This window comes from Acartia tonsa, chromosome 1, assembly GCF_053477335.1.
Source record: "Acartia tonsa isolate MP-2025a chromosome 1, ASM5347733v1, whole genome shotgun sequence".
Classification (NCBI taxonomy): Eukaryota; Metazoa; Arthropoda; class Copepoda; order Calanoida; family Acartiidae; genus Acartia; species Acartia tonsa.
In genome coordinates, this window is record NC_137260.1 from 56,246,936 (window position 1) to 56,265,210 (window position 18,275).

At 32.4% G+C, this 18,275-nt stretch overlaps 2 protein-coding genes across 2 annotated transcripts in view; one reads left to right on the top strand and one right to left on the bottom strand.

Moving 5' to 3' along the window:
- Positions 1-369: 369 nt before the first annotated feature.
- LOC145328120 (calbindin-32-like) lies at positions 370-14,976 on the bottom strand. Its single transcript, XM_080171700.1, has 10 exons — positions 14,797-14,976; positions 12,604-12,672; positions 10,015-10,097; positions 9,338-9,424; positions 8,842-8,928; positions 6,185-6,241; positions 5,489-5,572; positions 2,131-2,186; positions 1,666-1,711; positions 370-483 (listed from the first exon to the last, which is right to left on the bottom strand). The coding sequence occupies exons 1-10, from the start codon at positions 14,843-14,845 to the stop codon at positions 370-372; spliced, it is 732 nt and encodes a 243-aa protein (XP_080027826.1). The 5' UTR covers positions 14,846-14,976.
- Positions 6,510-18,275, top strand: part of Dbp45A (putative ATP-dependent RNA helicase Dbp45A) — a 184,145-nt gene continuing 172,379 nt past the window's right edge. Inside the window, exon 1 of the mRNA XM_080166979.1 lies at positions 6,510-6,544. The gene's annotated coding sequence lies outside the window, so the exon portion shown is untranslated. The remainder of the gene's footprint in view (positions 6,545-18,275) is intronic.

Consider the following 18,275-nt stretch of genomic DNA (forward strand, 5'->3'; position numbering starts at 1 on the left):
GTGGTCGTGGGTGGAGCCGCTAGTATATATACATAAATTATTTTAAAATTTAAGAAAAAGCATATCTTGACAAGTAAAGCAGAGTATGCCTATATTACGCCAAGTAAAGCAGCGTGTGCCAATTTTCCCCCTAGTCAAGTAGAGTATGCCAATATTCCCCCAAGTCAAGTAGCGTGAACCAAAAAAAGACTATTGGCATACTCAGCTTGACTTGATCCGATTAATAAAACAAAATCCCTAATTATTTTCTTACTTTACCTGTCTGTTTTTTGGTAAGGCACTAGAAAAGTCATTTAATACGTTTAAATCACTTTCACTTTCATGCATTTTTTGAGTAAAAATGAAACTTTTAAAAAAAAATTAAGCCTTTTATTGCTGCGCTACACATTTCAATATGTACGATATAAATATTTGTTGAATACTTGCCATATCATAGAGATAAAATATATTCTCAACATCTTCTTTTGTCACTGAATTTGGGCCCTAGAATAGTTATTTCTTTCATCGTATTATAAACGGCTTTCCGCGGATATAGAATGTACAATTATGAGATTAAAACTAGTTTTTGTAGCCCCGTGGTGCCGAAGGCACCGGCTAAAAAACTGGTTTTAATCTTATGATTGTACATTTTTATATTCGTAGAAAGCTGGATATAATACGATGCTAGACATAGTTTTTTCGTATGGATGAGAACCGGTTCCTATCCACCGGATTCAAATGAATACGAGAAAAAAATTAATTATTTTTCCAAAATAAATTTTTTTTAGATATAACTATGATTTATTTACCCTTGATACTGATTCAGAATTTAATAAATTCTTATAAAGAAATGAATATAAATAGCCATTATTTAATGAGTGGTAATGAGTGATGTGCTCATTAAAATATTTACCCCAAAATTGTGTCATAGGCAACCCAAAATCTTTTTTTGCCCAATTTTTAACCCCCTCTTACCTTGAATACCCCCCTCCCTCCTAAAAAAATATGCTTGAACGTCCTCAGAGATGGGTTTTTGAAAGATGAATGCCGCGTTTCTTGATTGATTGATTGACTAGATAGAATATACAAGTTGTATACTCTGTTAAAATCGTACAGGGCATTGATCTTCAAGATCAAATAAGGTTTTTAACAGAGTATACAACTTAAGAATTCAAAATTTTAAAATTATTATTTTAGCCATTTGTATAATGTCTAATACACAGATCTAAAAAGATGCATTAATAAATATGCAGCAAAAATGGATTTAAGTTGTATTAGACATTATACAAATGGCTAAATTAATAATTTGGAAATTTGGAATTCTTAAGTTGTATACTCTGTGTTGAAATTCCATCGTCTTCGTTCAATCAATCAATGTCTAAAAAATGTCGAAAAAACGCGGCATTTTTTAAAACCCCATCCCTGGAGAAGCATATTATATTCACGTTTCAGTGGATAAGTTCTATTAAACCATAGTTGACAATTTATTCCTCTTACAGTTTGGGGAACCGTACACGTCAAAGGGTGCGGTTCAAGAAATGTAAAACTTCCTCAAAGTTTTACCCCTTTAAAATTGTATCAGATACAATAGATTATCCCCCCTCAAAGCTTTGATACCCCTAATTATACCCCCATCAAAATAAAAAGCATGGACGTCTCTGTGGATTCTAATAAACTAACTTTTACCTTGAAAATCTGTCTTGTGAGGAAGTTTTCTTTTACTGGAATCAATCTAAATAGTAAAATTTTCAAATTATAGCTTATGATAGAAATGGAACAGTTTAGTTTTAACTGAACCGTTGATTACTTTAGTTCATGCAAAAATGATTAATCAAAAATAGGTTTAAGGGTAAAATATTTTTTACTTTCCCAGTCGAATGCACAGAATACCCCACCTCATCCCTTATTTTGACAAAAGGATTTTTTTTCTGGTTTTACCTTAAGCTTGGTTTATCGGGTTCAGGGTAGCCCAGCTGTCTTAGGGCAGCGCAAAAATAGGCCCCGCAGTGTTAAGACCCTTTACAGGGATTAGGCAAAAAGAAAAATCAATTCATTTCACAATTAAGGGGGGAGGGAGAGTTTTCTGTACTCGCTAGGCACTTTATTTCTTTGATACTTCCCTAGAAAGCAAACTAAAGAAAAAAGATATACCTTGACATTTCAGATAGTTGTAGCTTCCCATCTCCGTTTTCATCAAATAATCCAAGCTAAATAGAAATAAATATTTAAATAATTTGACACTTGTTCTCCATGGCATAAGCAATTGTAAAACCTGCGACCGTAGCCCAACACGTAGTGCTTTCGATCGTTGCTGGGGAGGTGATAAGTTATAACTAAAGACTTTAAAAATGGTTCCTATTGCTGATATGTCAAGCTCGTGACATAAAGAGTACGGGAGAATGCCTTAGCCCAAAACAGGCGTAACTCATTATCATGCACAGTTTGGACTTCTAAGACAATGGGTTGGTTGTCTATATTGCAAATGGGCGCTTTACACCGCAATCAATACGTAGAGTATGTTTCAAAGTGCGTGGAGAGTTATAGAAGCCGAAGCGACACCAAGCCCCCTAGAGGTCATCATAGACAATTGTTTATTTTCTATTGTCTTATCCCTATATTTCTGATATTATGTTATGCATTTTGCACAGCAACATATCTAAGATATAAAATCATTTCTACTCTTTATCAAGTACAAAATATGTATTTACATTTAATAGAATTTACAATAGTAAGGTACACGAATGGAATATAGAGTATTGGGATAACTTTTCTATAATTTTTCTGGATTTCTATATTGCAAACTAAATTATCAACAAACTACTGTAAAAGAATAATATTTTTATTTATTACTTAGAAAACAAGGATGAAAAAATCTATAAGTAGCGAAGCACAATTAATTGTGAAAGACAAACGAACCCTAAGTGAGTTACAGAGCACATAATCATTAAAAGATATAAAATCACGAATAAAAAATGTATTGGTCTTTTAGAGAATGACCGATAGACCGACAGGGCAAGTAAATTATATACAAGGTACTCAATGCTATAGGGTATTGTCCGAAAAAAACAGTATTAAAGAAATTTTTATTACTGTTAATGTATAATTTTTTATTTACTAGTATGGAGAAGCTAATGAAATTAATGTAATAGGCTGATAAAGAATTAAAAATTGACATTTTGTATTTGACTAGCATAGATAGGTATTCCTAAGTTTATTGGCTTTTCAGTATGGCTTTAAAAACCGATCAATATCTGCTGGATTAGAACCAGTTCTCAGCCATAGTAAAAAATCATGTATGGCATATTATTATTCCACGGAAATTAAAATAATAATCATAAAATTAATACCAGTTTTGTTAGCCTGGGCCTAGGGCCCCTCGGGGCTGACAAAACTGTTTTCAATCTCATAATTTTTCATTTTAATATCCGCGGAAAGCAGTCAATAATACGATGCGATAAATAACTATTCTAATATGAAATAACCCATTCATGTTATTGATACTGAAATGTTTAGATTTCATCTACTTTGTAGGTTTAGCAAATGGAGAATATCAGTGAGGGAAGGGTATGTAGCACTCATAAAAACTATTTTGCCTCTGGCTTTTCTGCCAGTAAAAAAGGTACTTTTAAAGATAATTTCCAACGGTTGTGGTGGTTCAAAGCTCTATATGTTTTTTTTAGGGAAAGTCCCGTGCTGTATTTTTTCATCGATGACTTTAATAGCATAATAAAAGTAAAAAAAAAGAAAAACTATTTTCATTTTTTTACTAAGATCCATTCCATCCGTGGAGAAAAAGTGAATGTTGCTACTTGAAAAATGTATTTATTTCAGGGAGGTTGAGGACAGGGGCGTCCAAGCTTTTTATTTTGAGGGGGGTAAAATTTTTTTAGGGGGGGGGTAATTCGTGTTTGGGGGGGGTAAAATGGCGCGCGAAGCGCGCCGCAAATTTTTTTTACCCCCCCCAAAATTTTTACCCCGGGGGTAAAATTTGCTTGGGGGGGGGGTAATTACCCCCCCTGAAATCTGTTGGCAGGGGTAAATTTAGTTTACCCCCCCCAAAATTTACCCCCGGGGTAAAATTTTTGGGGGGGGTAATTTAAATTTTATTAAATATATAGTATTAAAAATGCGCGCGAAGCGCGCAAAAACTTTTTTTTTATTATAGATTTTTTATTTTGGGGGGGTATTTACCCCCCCAAAATTGTTTGGGGGGGTAAATACCCCCTCCTAAATGGTTGGGGGTGCCTACGGCACCCCCAGGGTAGGGGTAAATTTTGAAAAAGAGATGGATAGTCCTTCATTTTTATGACGTCACATGGCTGATTTTTGAAACACTTTGTCCAGTTACGAATACAAATTTAACATCCTATACATTGTGATATCTATTTATCCCTGTGAAAATGTATATTTCTTCAAATAGGTATGTAATTTAGTTTAAAGGTAAAATATGGGCTCGGCAGCCATAGTTATGATCTGAAGCTAACAATGTTTGTAAAATCTATATACATAAGTAAGTCCAAAGTTAGCCAACCAGTAATAGTTATTTCTCGCATCGTATTATAAACAGCTTTCCGCGGATATAGAATGTAGTTTTTAGCCCCGAGGTGCCGAAGGCACGAGTTAAAAAAACCTGATTTTAAACTTATGATTGTACATTTTATATTCCTAGAAAGCTGGATATAATACGATGCTAGACATAGTTTTTTTCATATGGATGAGAACCGGTTCCTATCCACTTGATTCGAATGAATACGAGAAAAATAAATCCTAAACTTATCTACATTTATCATTTAGATTTTATGTGTAGCCGCCCTTATTCTTTCCGACCATAGCGGTAGCTAACCGTCTTAAAAATTTGCATCTGCCGTGTCCTTGGTAAAAACTCAATTTTTGTGGATAACAGGAATATTTATTGCAAGTAGATTTAGAATTTATTTCAAAGTATGTATAGAGGCAAGTTCTAGAGATATAGAGACTGAGCCTCACGGTTCCAGCATAGACGTCCAAGTTTTTTTGTCTGGGGAAGGGTGGGAGATAAACACCATCTACCCCCTTAGGCGTCCTAGGGCTCCAGATAAGGTTCCAGTTTCAGGCATTGGGACCCTAGCTGTTTGTTATTTTAACCCCTTTATATCAGATACTATAAGAGATACTAATACAAAGTAAAAAACAAATTTGCTCAAATATACACTAGTAGCTTGAAAATATTGAAAAGGAGATCAAAATTAAATTATAATTTGGTCCCCAGCCTGAAAACACTTTATAGGAAGACTAGCTGCTGCGCCCCTAGTATCTAGGGGCTCTGTATTTTTGGGGTAGGGATGGCAGAAAAAAAGCCTAAAACCATCCTAAGACTTAAATTTAAAAAAAAGAATAGCCTTATACCATCCCGAGACCTATATGAAGCTTCTTTGAAATTTATAACTCAATCGGCTCATTAGTTACTGAGATCTTAAGCTTCAGACAAAACAACGTTACTACTCTATATTATAGATAAAAAATGTATTACCATAACATCTGTGTACTCAATGAGTTGGTCCTCTGAAACCTCGTGAGACTTTCGAGCAACTTTCAATAAATCTCGCAGAAAATTCTAGAAAAATAATCAGAATATTTTTTTTTATGAAAACTTATGCCTTTTTTAAATGAAAAAACGATATGTATGTTTGTGTACAAAATTACAAACGTAAGAGTAGGATACACAACACACTAAAAAGCATTACACAAAAAAAGGGCACACTAACACACACAAACAGACAAACTTTCCAAAGAGTTCATTGTTTTGGAGGACCCAATAAAAAAGTTTCATAGTGTAAAGAAACAAATTTGACAACCAGACAATTAAATTTGAACTCTGTAATTTAACTTCTATGGGTTCAGTGTTCTTTATCCGATGATAAGTTAAATTTGCTTGATTCACTTTATTAAGAGATGCGATTGACAATGAAGATTTTTTCTTTCAAATATATGTCGTTCAGGGGCTGCTATTCTGACAATTAATTCCAATTGAAATTACCGCAAAATTGTCAGAACTCAGAATCACATTCCCTTTTCTCTGATTTCGTTATGAAGCAGCAGTAGTTACTAATTTTAAATGTTATGATTATGATAGATTTATAGCTGTTGAAAGTGTTTTCTGGGTTTTGCTAGCTTATGGAAAGCAACAAAAACTTTTTTAAAAAATATTCATAATTAAAATTAAAACCTTGAGTTCATTTGCTTCAAGATATCCGCTTCCATCCTTGTCATACGCATTCCAGATCTATAAAAAATTAGGAGATGAAGATATTCAAAATTAGCTGTTTGATAAGTTAACTAAAGAGAATTGAATAAGAATAAAAGAAAAACCTTAAATTTTGTAGATTTCAAGGCCAAAGGTTATGTAAGACATAATTAAGGATGACAACATCAATAAAACATCCATAGCAAAGCATAAAAAAAATCATTGGTTGCCAAACAGACAAAGTAATTGAGAGCATATGGCAGGTGTTAATAAAAGAGGGAGGGAAAGAATTAAACAGAAAGTAAAAGACCAAGCTAATATTGCTTGATTCACTTCTACAAGAGACAAAATGAATTGAAAATGATTGCTAAAATCGAAATATATCTTCATGTCTTAGAATAGTGTAATTTTTTTAAAATAGGTTGAAAAACATATTAAAATATAAAGAATTTAAGAAAATCACAAAACCTTCGTACAAGACATTGCATCATGGAAAGAAAACGAAGTAGCGGGTTTCGTCGTATTTTCACAATTGCTTTTGATAGGGTTATTTTAGGTTAGGTTGGATTTGATAAACAATAATCATTGCCCCGCAGGGTACGGAAATTGGACCCGCAGGGTTAGAGTCCCCATCAGGGGCTAGAAATAGGATAGAAGCTACTGTGAAAAAAAGGACGAAAACCGCTACTTCGTTTTCTTTCTATGATCTTTTGTAAAGAAGTATATTTAAAAATAAAATCAAAAGTTTATCTTGAATAGCAGTGGAGAAAATCATATTTTCCCAATAACGTTACGGACGGATAAACAGATAGTGTAGCTTCGTTCGATACAGAAAAAAGATAGGACAGAGAAATGTACGAGTTAAAATAAATTAGAAAACATGTCCTTAATTAAAACAAAAAGATCATTTTTACATTCATAAATAGAAGTAACATATAAATAGAATTAACTTAAAATAAAAACACGAAACCTTTATCTTGATAAGTTCAATTATGTATATCTAATTTGGCTGTACTTTTTTTTCGCTGGTCAACTAATGTGTTTTTATTTTTTTGTCATTTACATCTAAAAATGTAAAAGTACAGTGTATACACACAAGTTATGTTAAGATTATTATCATGTACTTTTTCATCCCCTGAAAAAAAAACTCTTTTTTCTATTTTTTCCTCAGAATATTGTTATCAAATTCTAGTAGAAAATCTTATCTATAATTCCAATATCAATCTGTTCTAATGATATGCTCAAAGGGGAGCTACTGGGCTGCAGAATATCTTAGATAAACTCTACTTTATCAACTATCTATGTATCACCATATTTGAGATATGCTTCTAAATTTAAGTGAAGATTCTCCTATGAAAAAAGAATCAATGTTATATTATTAGCTTTTATGTAACTTTGTGTAAGTGTACTTTTCAGAGTAGGTTTTTCTTTGTATTTTAACAGGTGTCTAAAGGGATAAGACAATGACAGATAAATTGATATACATCTCTAATAATGATACACAAAATAACCCCTTCTGTAGATTATAATTATTTGTTGAAACGTTTGGACACTCAACGTGATGAACCAATCAATCATAATTTAAATGAAGTCCTCAAAGTTGTTGCCCCAACGAATAAGAATATGTTATTATAAAACTCTGGGCATTAGTGTAATAAGCAGCACAATGTCCCCTCAATCCTTGGTATTTTGGAGTAATCAGTTTTGTGTGTGTGTGAGTTTATGTGTGTGTGTGTGTGAGTTTGTGTGTGTAAGTGTGAGTTTGTGTGTGTATGCGTGTTTGTGTGTGTGTGGTTGTGTTTGTGTGTGAGTTTGTGTGTGTGTGTTTTGCGTGAGTTTGTGTGTGTGTATGTTTGTGTGTGTAATCACTATGGGACAAGTAATCAAGATTCTATTGAGTTGAAAGTTTCCTCACCTTTACTTACCTATTCTCCAGGGGGAGGGATAGGACAATCAGACATAAATCAATTTACACCCCAATTCTTTCCTTTGATATTTTGAACCACCCTTTGAAAGAAAATATTTGTTGACAGATAAATCATTAGGTCACTTCGCTACTTTTGGATGTTCTTATGCCTGTTTATCAGATAAAATACACTTTGTTTGAGGAGTTTGTTTTTATTTTCTTTTGAACTATCTCTGTATTCCTAGATTATGAATTAGGCTACAAAACCTTTTCACAACAAGAAGGAAAAAAGAAAATAAGAATTATAGAAAAAAGGTCCAAAATTATCAAAGCTAGGAGCATGTACAGAGATTTGCTATCCACAATTTCTAGTCTTAGGCTGGAAAACATATGGAAATTACTATTGAAATCTGAAGATTAAAGGTATGAGTATGACCTACCTTCATAACCTTAACTTGCCTAGTTAAATACGATACGATACTCAAACACGAAATTGTATTAGGTTATGCAACAGACAACAGAAAACTAACCCTTTGATTGCACGACCTTTGTGTGGAGTCCTTCTTTGCATGATAATGATTTGTGCCTGTTTATGAACCAAGGCATTGCCACCATACTCTCACATGTCAGACATAGCAGTTGTAAGTAACAAATTTATAGACTTTAGTATGAAGCGGTGTGAACCAGACTAGCACCAGACACCTCCCTAAGAGCAATGCCACGGGTTATCTACCTTCATAAACTCTACGCTGGAGTCAAGAGGATTGTCGAATCTGAACAAGAGTAAGAAGTTTTCCTCCACAGGTAACAGCTGACCCAACTAAAATAAGATATTGTAAATTGGTTGCGGACAGGCAGCATATTTTTTTTCTTTTCCCTCAAAGTGCTTAGTTGAATTGATAATCCAATCTTCCTTATTCTAAATAAATTTTAAATTATATGGGTTTTTCATGTTTGTTTTTTAATCAGGGTTATATGGTCCCAAATTTTCTTCAGATTTAAAAAAAATAATTTTCTGAACCAAGTTTCTATAGTTAACTTCCCTCTAAAACATTGTCGTAGACAACCTCACACAGACAGATACAAATATGGTTTATTAAAATATCTTACATGGCAGATCTAATATTTCTTATATGATAATCAACTTCCTACAAGTCTAAGTCAAGTAGAAATAATAGCTGTCCTATTAAAAGAAGGGGGGATGATTAAATTTTTTCTTTGCTTATTACCTCCTTGATGTCAATTTTACCATCTCCGTTTTCATCAAATGTGTTGAGAAAATGTTCTTTGATTGTCAACATGTCCGTATCATTTAGCTAAAATACATATAATTATTACACCTTACAGAATATTTATTTTTAACACCATGATCAATGATGTCCAAGCTTTTTATTTTGCCTCCCCCCCCCCCCTCAAAAAAATATTTTGGATAGGAGTGCAATTTGAATGTAGTGCAATAAGGGAATCTTAAGATTTTACCCCTCAACCCTTTTCTCCCTCAAAAAATTGTCAACTGGTAATAATTGCCTTAAATATTTAAATTCTTTTCAAACCATGTGACGTCGCGCCAAAAGGAAATTTGGCGGTTTTGAATATCAGGGAGGCCAACTCTACTTACCAGATGTTGAATATCAGGGAGGCCAACTCTACTTACCAGATGTTGAATATCAGGGAGGCCAACTCTACTTACCAGATGTTGAATATCAGGGAGGCCAACTCTACTTACCAGATGTTGAATATCAGGGAGGTCAACTCTACTTACCAGATGTTGAATATCAGGGAGGCCAACTCTACTTACCAGATGTTGAATATCAGGGAGGCCAACTCTACTTACCAGATGTTGAATATCAGGGAGGCCAACTCTACTTACCAGATGTTGAATATCAGGGAGGCCAACTCTACTTACCAGATGTTGAATATCAGGGAGGACAACTCCAATGTATTCAAACAGAAAATCGTCCAATTCTTCATCTTCAATGTAACCATTACCTAAAATCATTTACTTTCAATAAGGTATTTGTGATTATTAACAAGAAAGTTTGGATCATGGAAAGAAAACAAAGAAGCATTTTTTGTATTATTTTCACAGTAACTTTCCTGTATCTAGTCCCTATGGGAGGCTTTAACCCTGTGGGACCAATTTTTTAACTCTGAAGGGCAATCATTAACATTTACATTACCTAACCTAAAATAAAATCCAAAGCAACTGTTAAAATACGACGAAACCCACTACTTTGTTTCTTTCCATGATCCGAAAGTTAAAAACAAAAATGTACAGAAAGGAACATAGAAGGTTTACAAGGATTAAATGTAACTAATCGAAAAATATTCCTACTCTTGAGCTCTGTGTTTTTTTAACACTAGCGCAGTTTATTGTTATATCAAACGAAAACCATGTTACACAAAGCTTAGCTTCCCTCATTCTACATATATATCCTTCGTCCAAAAGTGTATTTTGTATATCAAAAACATTTGATGTTTATGGACAGAATATTTAGATCATTTGAAAATAATTTAAATCTTTAACGTTTACGGTTTATGGAATTTAAAATGTATATTTTGGATATCATGTTTTGTTTATAGAAATATCCGCAGGAACGTGAAGATTTCGAAAATAAACCAGAGGGCCTTGGCAATGTGTTAGTAAAATTTCCATTCAGGTTGTCAGATAGGTTTATGGAGATGTTACGAATATAAAAATGTATACATAAAGCATATAATGCTAATAAATCCTGTGCCAACCTTATCTTGTTGTAGTAAAATATTGAATAATGTCAAAGCATTTGAATTATTGCCATAAATATGTCTTTTTATTTAACAATCTTGTTTTATTATCAAAACATATTTTATGCATTCTACGAAATTTATGTTTCTTTTAATATAAAGGATGAGCCTCTAGCCTCTCAGAGTGGATTGGAGTTGACCGTCATAAATAAAATTTTCGTTTGAAATAAAAATGTTCGAAACTGATTAATATCCGCTTTATTAGAACCAGTTCTCGGCCATACTGAAAAATCATGTAAAGCATCATACAGAAATTTTCCAAGTATATTAAAATAAAAATCATAAAATCAATACCAGTTTTGTTATTCTTCTTTTTAATATCCGCGGAAGGCTGTCTATAATACGATGCAATAAATAACAATCCTTATCTTTATTGCAACCCTGGAAATTCTTTAATCTTTTTAAATCGTTAATTTACATTAGACGCTATCAATATTTAAATTCAGTTATTTCACAGAGTTTAATTTTTTGTTTTCCTATTTTGAAACTTTAAACAAAATTCTTTTATGCAACTTTTTGCATAAAATGTTTTTATAATAATAAAATTATTCATAGCTTTGTTCAAGTTTTTGGCAATATATTTAATACATATATATAAAACAGTTTTAGTTATAAATGAATAAAATATTACTTAAGTTTTATTTGTTTGGGGGGGGGGAGTAAATAGTGATTGAAAAACTCTAAAAATCTTAATCTTAATTAAATATAGAAATGGGAAATTTGAGAACATGTTTACTAAAATAATTTTGAATATCCAGGTCAATACTCATTAAGCAAAGGACTAGGAAAAAACGTCAGTCTTTTTCGCGTATTTTCTTGCGCTGCGAGATCCTTATGCAAAATTTTTACCAAAAAATTAAGATCTATAAAGACACTTGAGTATACTATAATACGTTTATGTATACAACTATACATATAAAGAAATAAAAACTTGGTAAATTCAATTACTGCTGGAATTATTCAAAACTTTTTTTGGTAAAAAGTATAAAAAGTGTGAATAATATCAATTGCACAAAATCTAAAAGTTTGGCGGGGTTTTCCTGAAAGTGCCGAGTCGAGCACCGAAACCCGACTTCCACCTTATTTTCAAATAAGTTGAAAGTTTAGGTTAGGTAGGTTAGGTTATTTTGAATACCTAATAGACTATAGGGCTAGGGCACCGCATGTATAGGTTTCAGCCCCATTTATGGGTTAGAAATAAAGAGAGCCCCCCCCCCCTCAATTTATAAATTTTCTTAAAGAAAAATAATGGGAGTAGATTCTTTGCTCGCATGCTTTTTGAGGGAAAGTACCAAAAGTTCTAATATTGATATTCAGTACAGGGTGCGAAAATGAATTCTATCAAAACTTGTAGTTTATGTAGACTATGCATATAAAAAATATGGGGGGAAAATCTTTTTTCATGATACCAGCAAAAGGACGAAATTGTCAGAATTTGTTAAATACACTTAAGTTTCAAAATTCTAACAAAATCATGTATAGTCAAACTTTTTAATAGGTTTGGCACTTTTACTATTTTGGTACGCCTTCTATTTTATATTTTCTACAAAAAATTTCATAAATGAAAAAAAAAACACATAATTTCCTTTAAGCTTAAGTTAAAGTCTTAGAAATAAAAAATGAGATTGACTAAATAAAACTCCGTTCTTTGAGGAAAACCCTTTCGGTCCAGCGGTTTCTGAAATCCTGAACGAAAAAATGTCAGACTTACCGTCAGTGTCAAAATGGTTCCATATGTTGATGAATTGAGTGGCGGTCATCTCAAATTCTTTCTGGGTTCCTAAATAGTTTGAGAATTATTAGGATTGAGGGACATCAAAAAGTACCCAAAGTTTTATAACCACGTTATCTTATTCGTTAGCTTAGAAACTTAGTGAAGTCGAAGAAAGTCCCTCAAAAAATCAGCATATTACGTCAAAAAACTAGGGATTATTCATCTCTTTTTTAGGGGTTTTCGTTCCTACTCCTCCTCTCCTCATCCCTTATTTTTATGACGCCATTGAGGGACTTCCTTCGTCTTCAACTTATGGTATTTTTTTTTATTCTTTTGAGTGATTAGTTCCAGACTAGTTGTGGCTAAATTTTTCTATCATTATCGCCCATTGTCTTATTTTTAAAAATCTCTGGATAATCATAAAAAAAAATTCAGTTCAATTAGTAAGACTGCGAGTTTTGGATTGTTTCTTTTTCTACAACATGATGTTAACCTAATTAAAGGGATAGTTGCTTGAAGTGCATTTTAGAAAATGATTTCAAGCATAAGTTACAAGTATACCATCAAACATTTATAATTTTGTATTACAATTATACATCTCTAAATTAGTCGTCATTTTGTGAGAAAAAAACAGCTAAAAAAATGCATATATCACAAGAATACGATTTTCAAGTCTTAATATTTTTTAAACTTCATGGTAGAAAATAAAAAAAATACAGTTCATTAAAATCAAATTTAAATGCATTTCGTGCAACTACCCCTTTAAAAAATGAATCTCTATGCTCTTGATAAGATACTAATCAACAGTTTCGTCCTTGTTTACTTTTCCTTTATATAAGGATTGATAATTATAGATATTTTTGCTTTTATAAAATGTTAGTTTTGTAATGTTATCAAGAACTTAATAATAATAATAATCCTATATAAGCAAGAATGATTGTATGACAAAAAAAGCATGAAACCAAATATAATTTGAAAGTTAAGCTGAATTTAAAGTTATAGTCAAAATAAATCAAGAATCGAACACCAAAGCTGTCCAATATTTAAACTATCCTAATCCGCAAGGTTGATTAAAAACAGATGCAGCCGCCAGTAATTGAATAATCCGCAGCTATATACCACATTTTTAAAAAAAATGACAATGCCCAAATTGTGTCAAAAATCACCCATGTGACGCCATAAAAATGAGGGATTATCCATCTCTGTTTTAGGGGTTTTCTTTTCCACTTCTCCTCTCATCTCCCTGATTTTTTTTTTAGGTCACATGGATCTTTTTTGACAAAATTTTGACACAATTTGGGCTTTGTCTTGAAAATATTTTCAACAATTCGCATCCGCTTTAAATAAGCTATTGTTTGCTTACAACTATTTAACCGCATCATTGAGAATCAAATTGTGGAAACTTTAATATTTGAATTATAGAGAAGCTTCACTTCAAATGATATAGTCTTAATCACATAAGAAGCACGGATAAAGTTCTTCTGGAAAATTCTAGCTGATATATTAGTGATTATTATGTAGTATATCAAGAAAAAATATATCAATAAGTAGCAATAATAGATTTTAAAATCCCATGGTATATAAATATTTCATTGATAAAACTTATTATTTAAAAAATTATTTTTTGCCATTACAAATTCCAATAAGATATATGTAAGTTCTTTATTTAAAAAATTATTGAAAAATTTCGGAAACAGAACTTTTAAGCCGCAGATAAGCCGCAAATTAACTGCGGCTTATCTGCGTTTGCTTGGAAATTTAATTAAATGAATTACTATGATATAAACAGGTATAGACTTTCAGCTGATTTTCTTTATTGAACCTCGAGATTATTATATGACTATATCTATTCACTTAAACAATAGATTTACTACTCAGAAATATTAATTTGTACAACTTAAAAGGGAATTTTTAGCAGACGAAGATTTTTGTTTAAATTTTAGGACGATTTCATTTTCCGAAAGTTATACTTATCCTAGGAGATTAACTATAACTAGCTGACTAATTATATATAAAATAACTGCCCTTTCGCACCAAAATCTGTACACATTCTAATTAATGATGAGGCCAGATTGTTTCTAAACTATGTTCTTATTGGTCTAATTAATTAATTAAGAATCTAGATTTTCTATATATTTATTAATCTAAAATAATATGGAAACGTTTAATACTAATAAAAAAAATGCTTACCGCATTTCGAACCCTTCTCCACCGCAAGTTGATGTAGCAGGCTGTACATCCTAAATTACAACCACAATTATAGAGCAGGTGCACTGCTGAAGTGAGAAATACTGATATCTAGTTCACGTAGGATCAATTTTTGCTGGATTATGATTCTGATTTGAATACATATGAGACGGAGCTAAGTAATTCACTGAGTACAAATAATCAAAATGTATGTGTTTGAAGAATCCTTACAAAATTTAACATTGTCAGATCTTTTTTTATAAAGCGAAGCTTTTCTATTAATAGGGTCGGTAAGTATGCCCGTAACTGATAGCTCTTGTTGTTGATTTAGACATGTTAGAATTGTCATATCGATGTTAAACGTAGCATGATGATTCCTGTAACAGTAAGGTACGAGTTTGATAGCGTAGCAACTCAACAATCGTTATCAAAAAAATCGTTAGAAAAATATGTCAATCATCTTTATAATCAAGTCCTTGAAATTGTTTCTATAATGATTAAAATATAAATGGATATATTATTACTTGGATCTTACACCAGATTTTCATGGTTTCTAATAAAGTGACACACGTAGCGGGCTAAAATTACGATTCCCCCATCCACCCCATTTGACAATCCTCTCCTTCTGGATGAACGAACTGACCAAAAAATGAGTTCCGTGTTAGCAAGCTAAATAGATTGACGACAATTTTTGCCCTATATAAAAGTATGGAGCAACCAAAGTTTAATCCACTGGTTTTATTCAATCGGAATGTCGGATTTATTTAAAATAATATAATTGTAGGTTAGTTTTTTTGTAATAAATACTTAAGATCAACCCACACTTTTTTAACACGTAAGTAAGTAATTTGCCATTGATTTGTCTATTTATGGATTTTTCATCCTTGTTCTCTCTTGAAATGAATTGATATGATAATCTGAATTTTTTGGTGTAGATTTTCTTCTGCGAAATACTATGAATGTTATGATATTTTCTAATGGCAAAGCTTTTTATATTTTTGGTCGGTATGATTGTTATTATTTGTTAATAATTTGCCTATCAAACTTGGCTTATTGATCTTGATTCTGTTACCAGTGGCGTGCGAACCGAAGGTGGCATTTTGGGCAATCGCCCCCCCTAGCGACCAAAACGCCCCCCCTGCCTCCCCCTAGCCACCACCCCCCCTGCCCCCCCCCCTAAATGTTGAAAAATGCCCCATTTTGCCCCCCCCTGGTCAACAAAAATGCCCCTTTTTGCCCCCTACCCTACAAAAAGCAAAACTATCCCAGATTCCAAAAAAAAGATCAAGAAATACTCAAAAAAAAAAATTTTTGGCGCATACAGACAGTTACTATTCATTTAACCTTAGCAAATTTTTTAATTAGTTTAGAAATTAGGATATAATCTTTTTTCACTGAACATAACAAACCAGGTAATAGGAAGTATTTTATTTTGTATAATATAAACTTTTTACCAAAGAAATGTTGTACATCCCCAATGATGATACACAAAATTACCCCTTATATAGATTACAATTAGTGGATGAAATGTATGGAAACTCGACTTAATTAACCAACCAATCAAAATTCCATTAAAGTCCCCAAAGTTGTTGAGCCAACGAATAAGAAAATTTTATATGAAATATTGGGGACTAGTGTAATAAATAGCCCAAAAACCTCTCCCTCCCTGCATATTTGAAGAAAAAAAATTGCGCTTTGCGCACTTCCAAATGGTTTCTGCTTTTTATCACATTGTATATTTTGTTTTTATTTCTATAAAAACATTATAAAAACTATAAAAACAACAAATATTTAATCAAAAAGTTATTTTATATAAAAAAGAAACAGCATTGATATTTATCTAAGCCTTTTTCTCAACACTGTATGTCTGTCTAAATGAATAACTATATATGATGTCATATTATTTTTAGGATAAGTTTATCATTTTTTTTTGTGTACATACCCTTACAAAAAGACATGTTTTTTTATGGCAATTTTCATTAAAAACCCTTAAAACTAACTACACTCTATATTCCTAACTTGATAAAATACGCCACTCTTGTTGTCTTTAATTGATTTTAGTTCAAAGGGGGAGTAAATATTTTTAGGTGTGCTTCACGCACCGCCCTTATAAATCCTTGGAAACACCACTTAATGAAAAAATTAACAGAGTTTTAAAGTGCCATTTAAAGAGGGTAGGATATGTTGATATGACTTTTTAGCTTCTCTATAATTTACTATGGCTGTCAGTACGTAATGCTAAGGGGGAAATGTGATTTTTTTAACTGCAATTAAAGATAGAAGTCTAAAACTTAATGTTAACATTCCCATCATTATGGAGTATAATTAACTATTAAAAATTCATGGATGTCGGACTGCTTTTCAGGACGTTTTTGGCTATTTTTGTATCTTTTAAATTTCGGGTATAGTCCCTTTTCTGACATTGCCTCTTAAGGTGCATTTTGTCGTATTTTCACAGTAGCTTTTCCCCTATTTATAGCTCCTGTGGGGCCAATTGCCTAACCCTGTGGGGAAATCACCTGACATAACTTAACCTAGAATAACCTATTGAAAGCTACTATGAAAATGAGACAAAATGCCCCTTAAGAGGCGTTGCCACAAAAGAGACTATACCCCAAAGTTTTCCATATTTCTATGAGATTTATATATCTGTAGATGAAAGGACAAGTAATTTTTTTTATTTTTTACATAGTTCTTTATATCTTTGGTTTTTATGGTACGATAAATTTCTTTGTGGATTATAATATTAAAAAAAAAAAATTCTCGCTGTTTCCAGCAACCAGTATGTAATTTACTTTGACTGTCATCACACAACATACAGGAAAAAGGATTTGTGACTTTTTCTACCTAAAATATATATTTATTTCAACAGGTGCTCTTAAATCTACTTGTCTGTATTCTTATTAATGCTTTTCTGTGCTTTGCTACTTAAAGATGTTGTCATCCTTGTTGTCATACAATAAAGAAATATTTAAAACCAGTTTTACATATTAGGTTAATTTTTGGTAAATTATTTCCAAATGAGTGTTTTTATCTCCCCCCCCCCCAATTTTTTTTTAATGGGGTTATTCATCCTTCCTGCTGAAATTTTATAACATCTCCTTCCACCCATAAATTTTGTGGTGGGGGGGGGGGGGAAGGTTAAAACTTAAATTATCTTCTGTACTTTTTTTTCGAAGATGCTTTCTAGCTCCCTTCCCTTCGGTCATTGCAGGGTGGGGAGAAGGGATGGGGGAGAAGAGATGGGGGGGGGAAGAGATGGGGGATTTAAATGGGAAATTGGGATGGGGGAAGGGATAGGAAAGAAGGGATAAGGACTAGAAGGCCCATAATCAAATAATCCCACCCCTTAAAACGCCCTTATTTAAAATTAGTATATATAATCAAAATGCCCCCCCCTAAAGCAAAGTGCCCCCCCGGGGCACTTTGATTTAGGGGGGGGCAAAATTTTACAAAATCTTCAAAATGCCCCCACCTAGACA

What these genes read in the sequence shown, in the direction of transcription:
- LOC145328120 (XM_080171700.1), bottom strand. Translation starts at nt 14,845, where the DNA reads ATGTACAGCCTGCTACATCAACTTGCGGTGGAGAAGGGTTCGAAATGC. An exon ending in TCCCTGATATTCAACATCTG is followed by an intron (nt 9,425 to 10,014) that starts GTAAGTAGAGTT and finishes TATGTATTTTAG; the next exon opens with CTAAATGATACGGACATGTT. An exon ending in CAACTATCTGAAATGTCAAG is followed by an intron (nt 1,712 to 2,130) that starts GTATATCTTTTT and finishes TTTACTATTTAG; the next exon opens with ATTGATTCCAGTAAAAGAAA.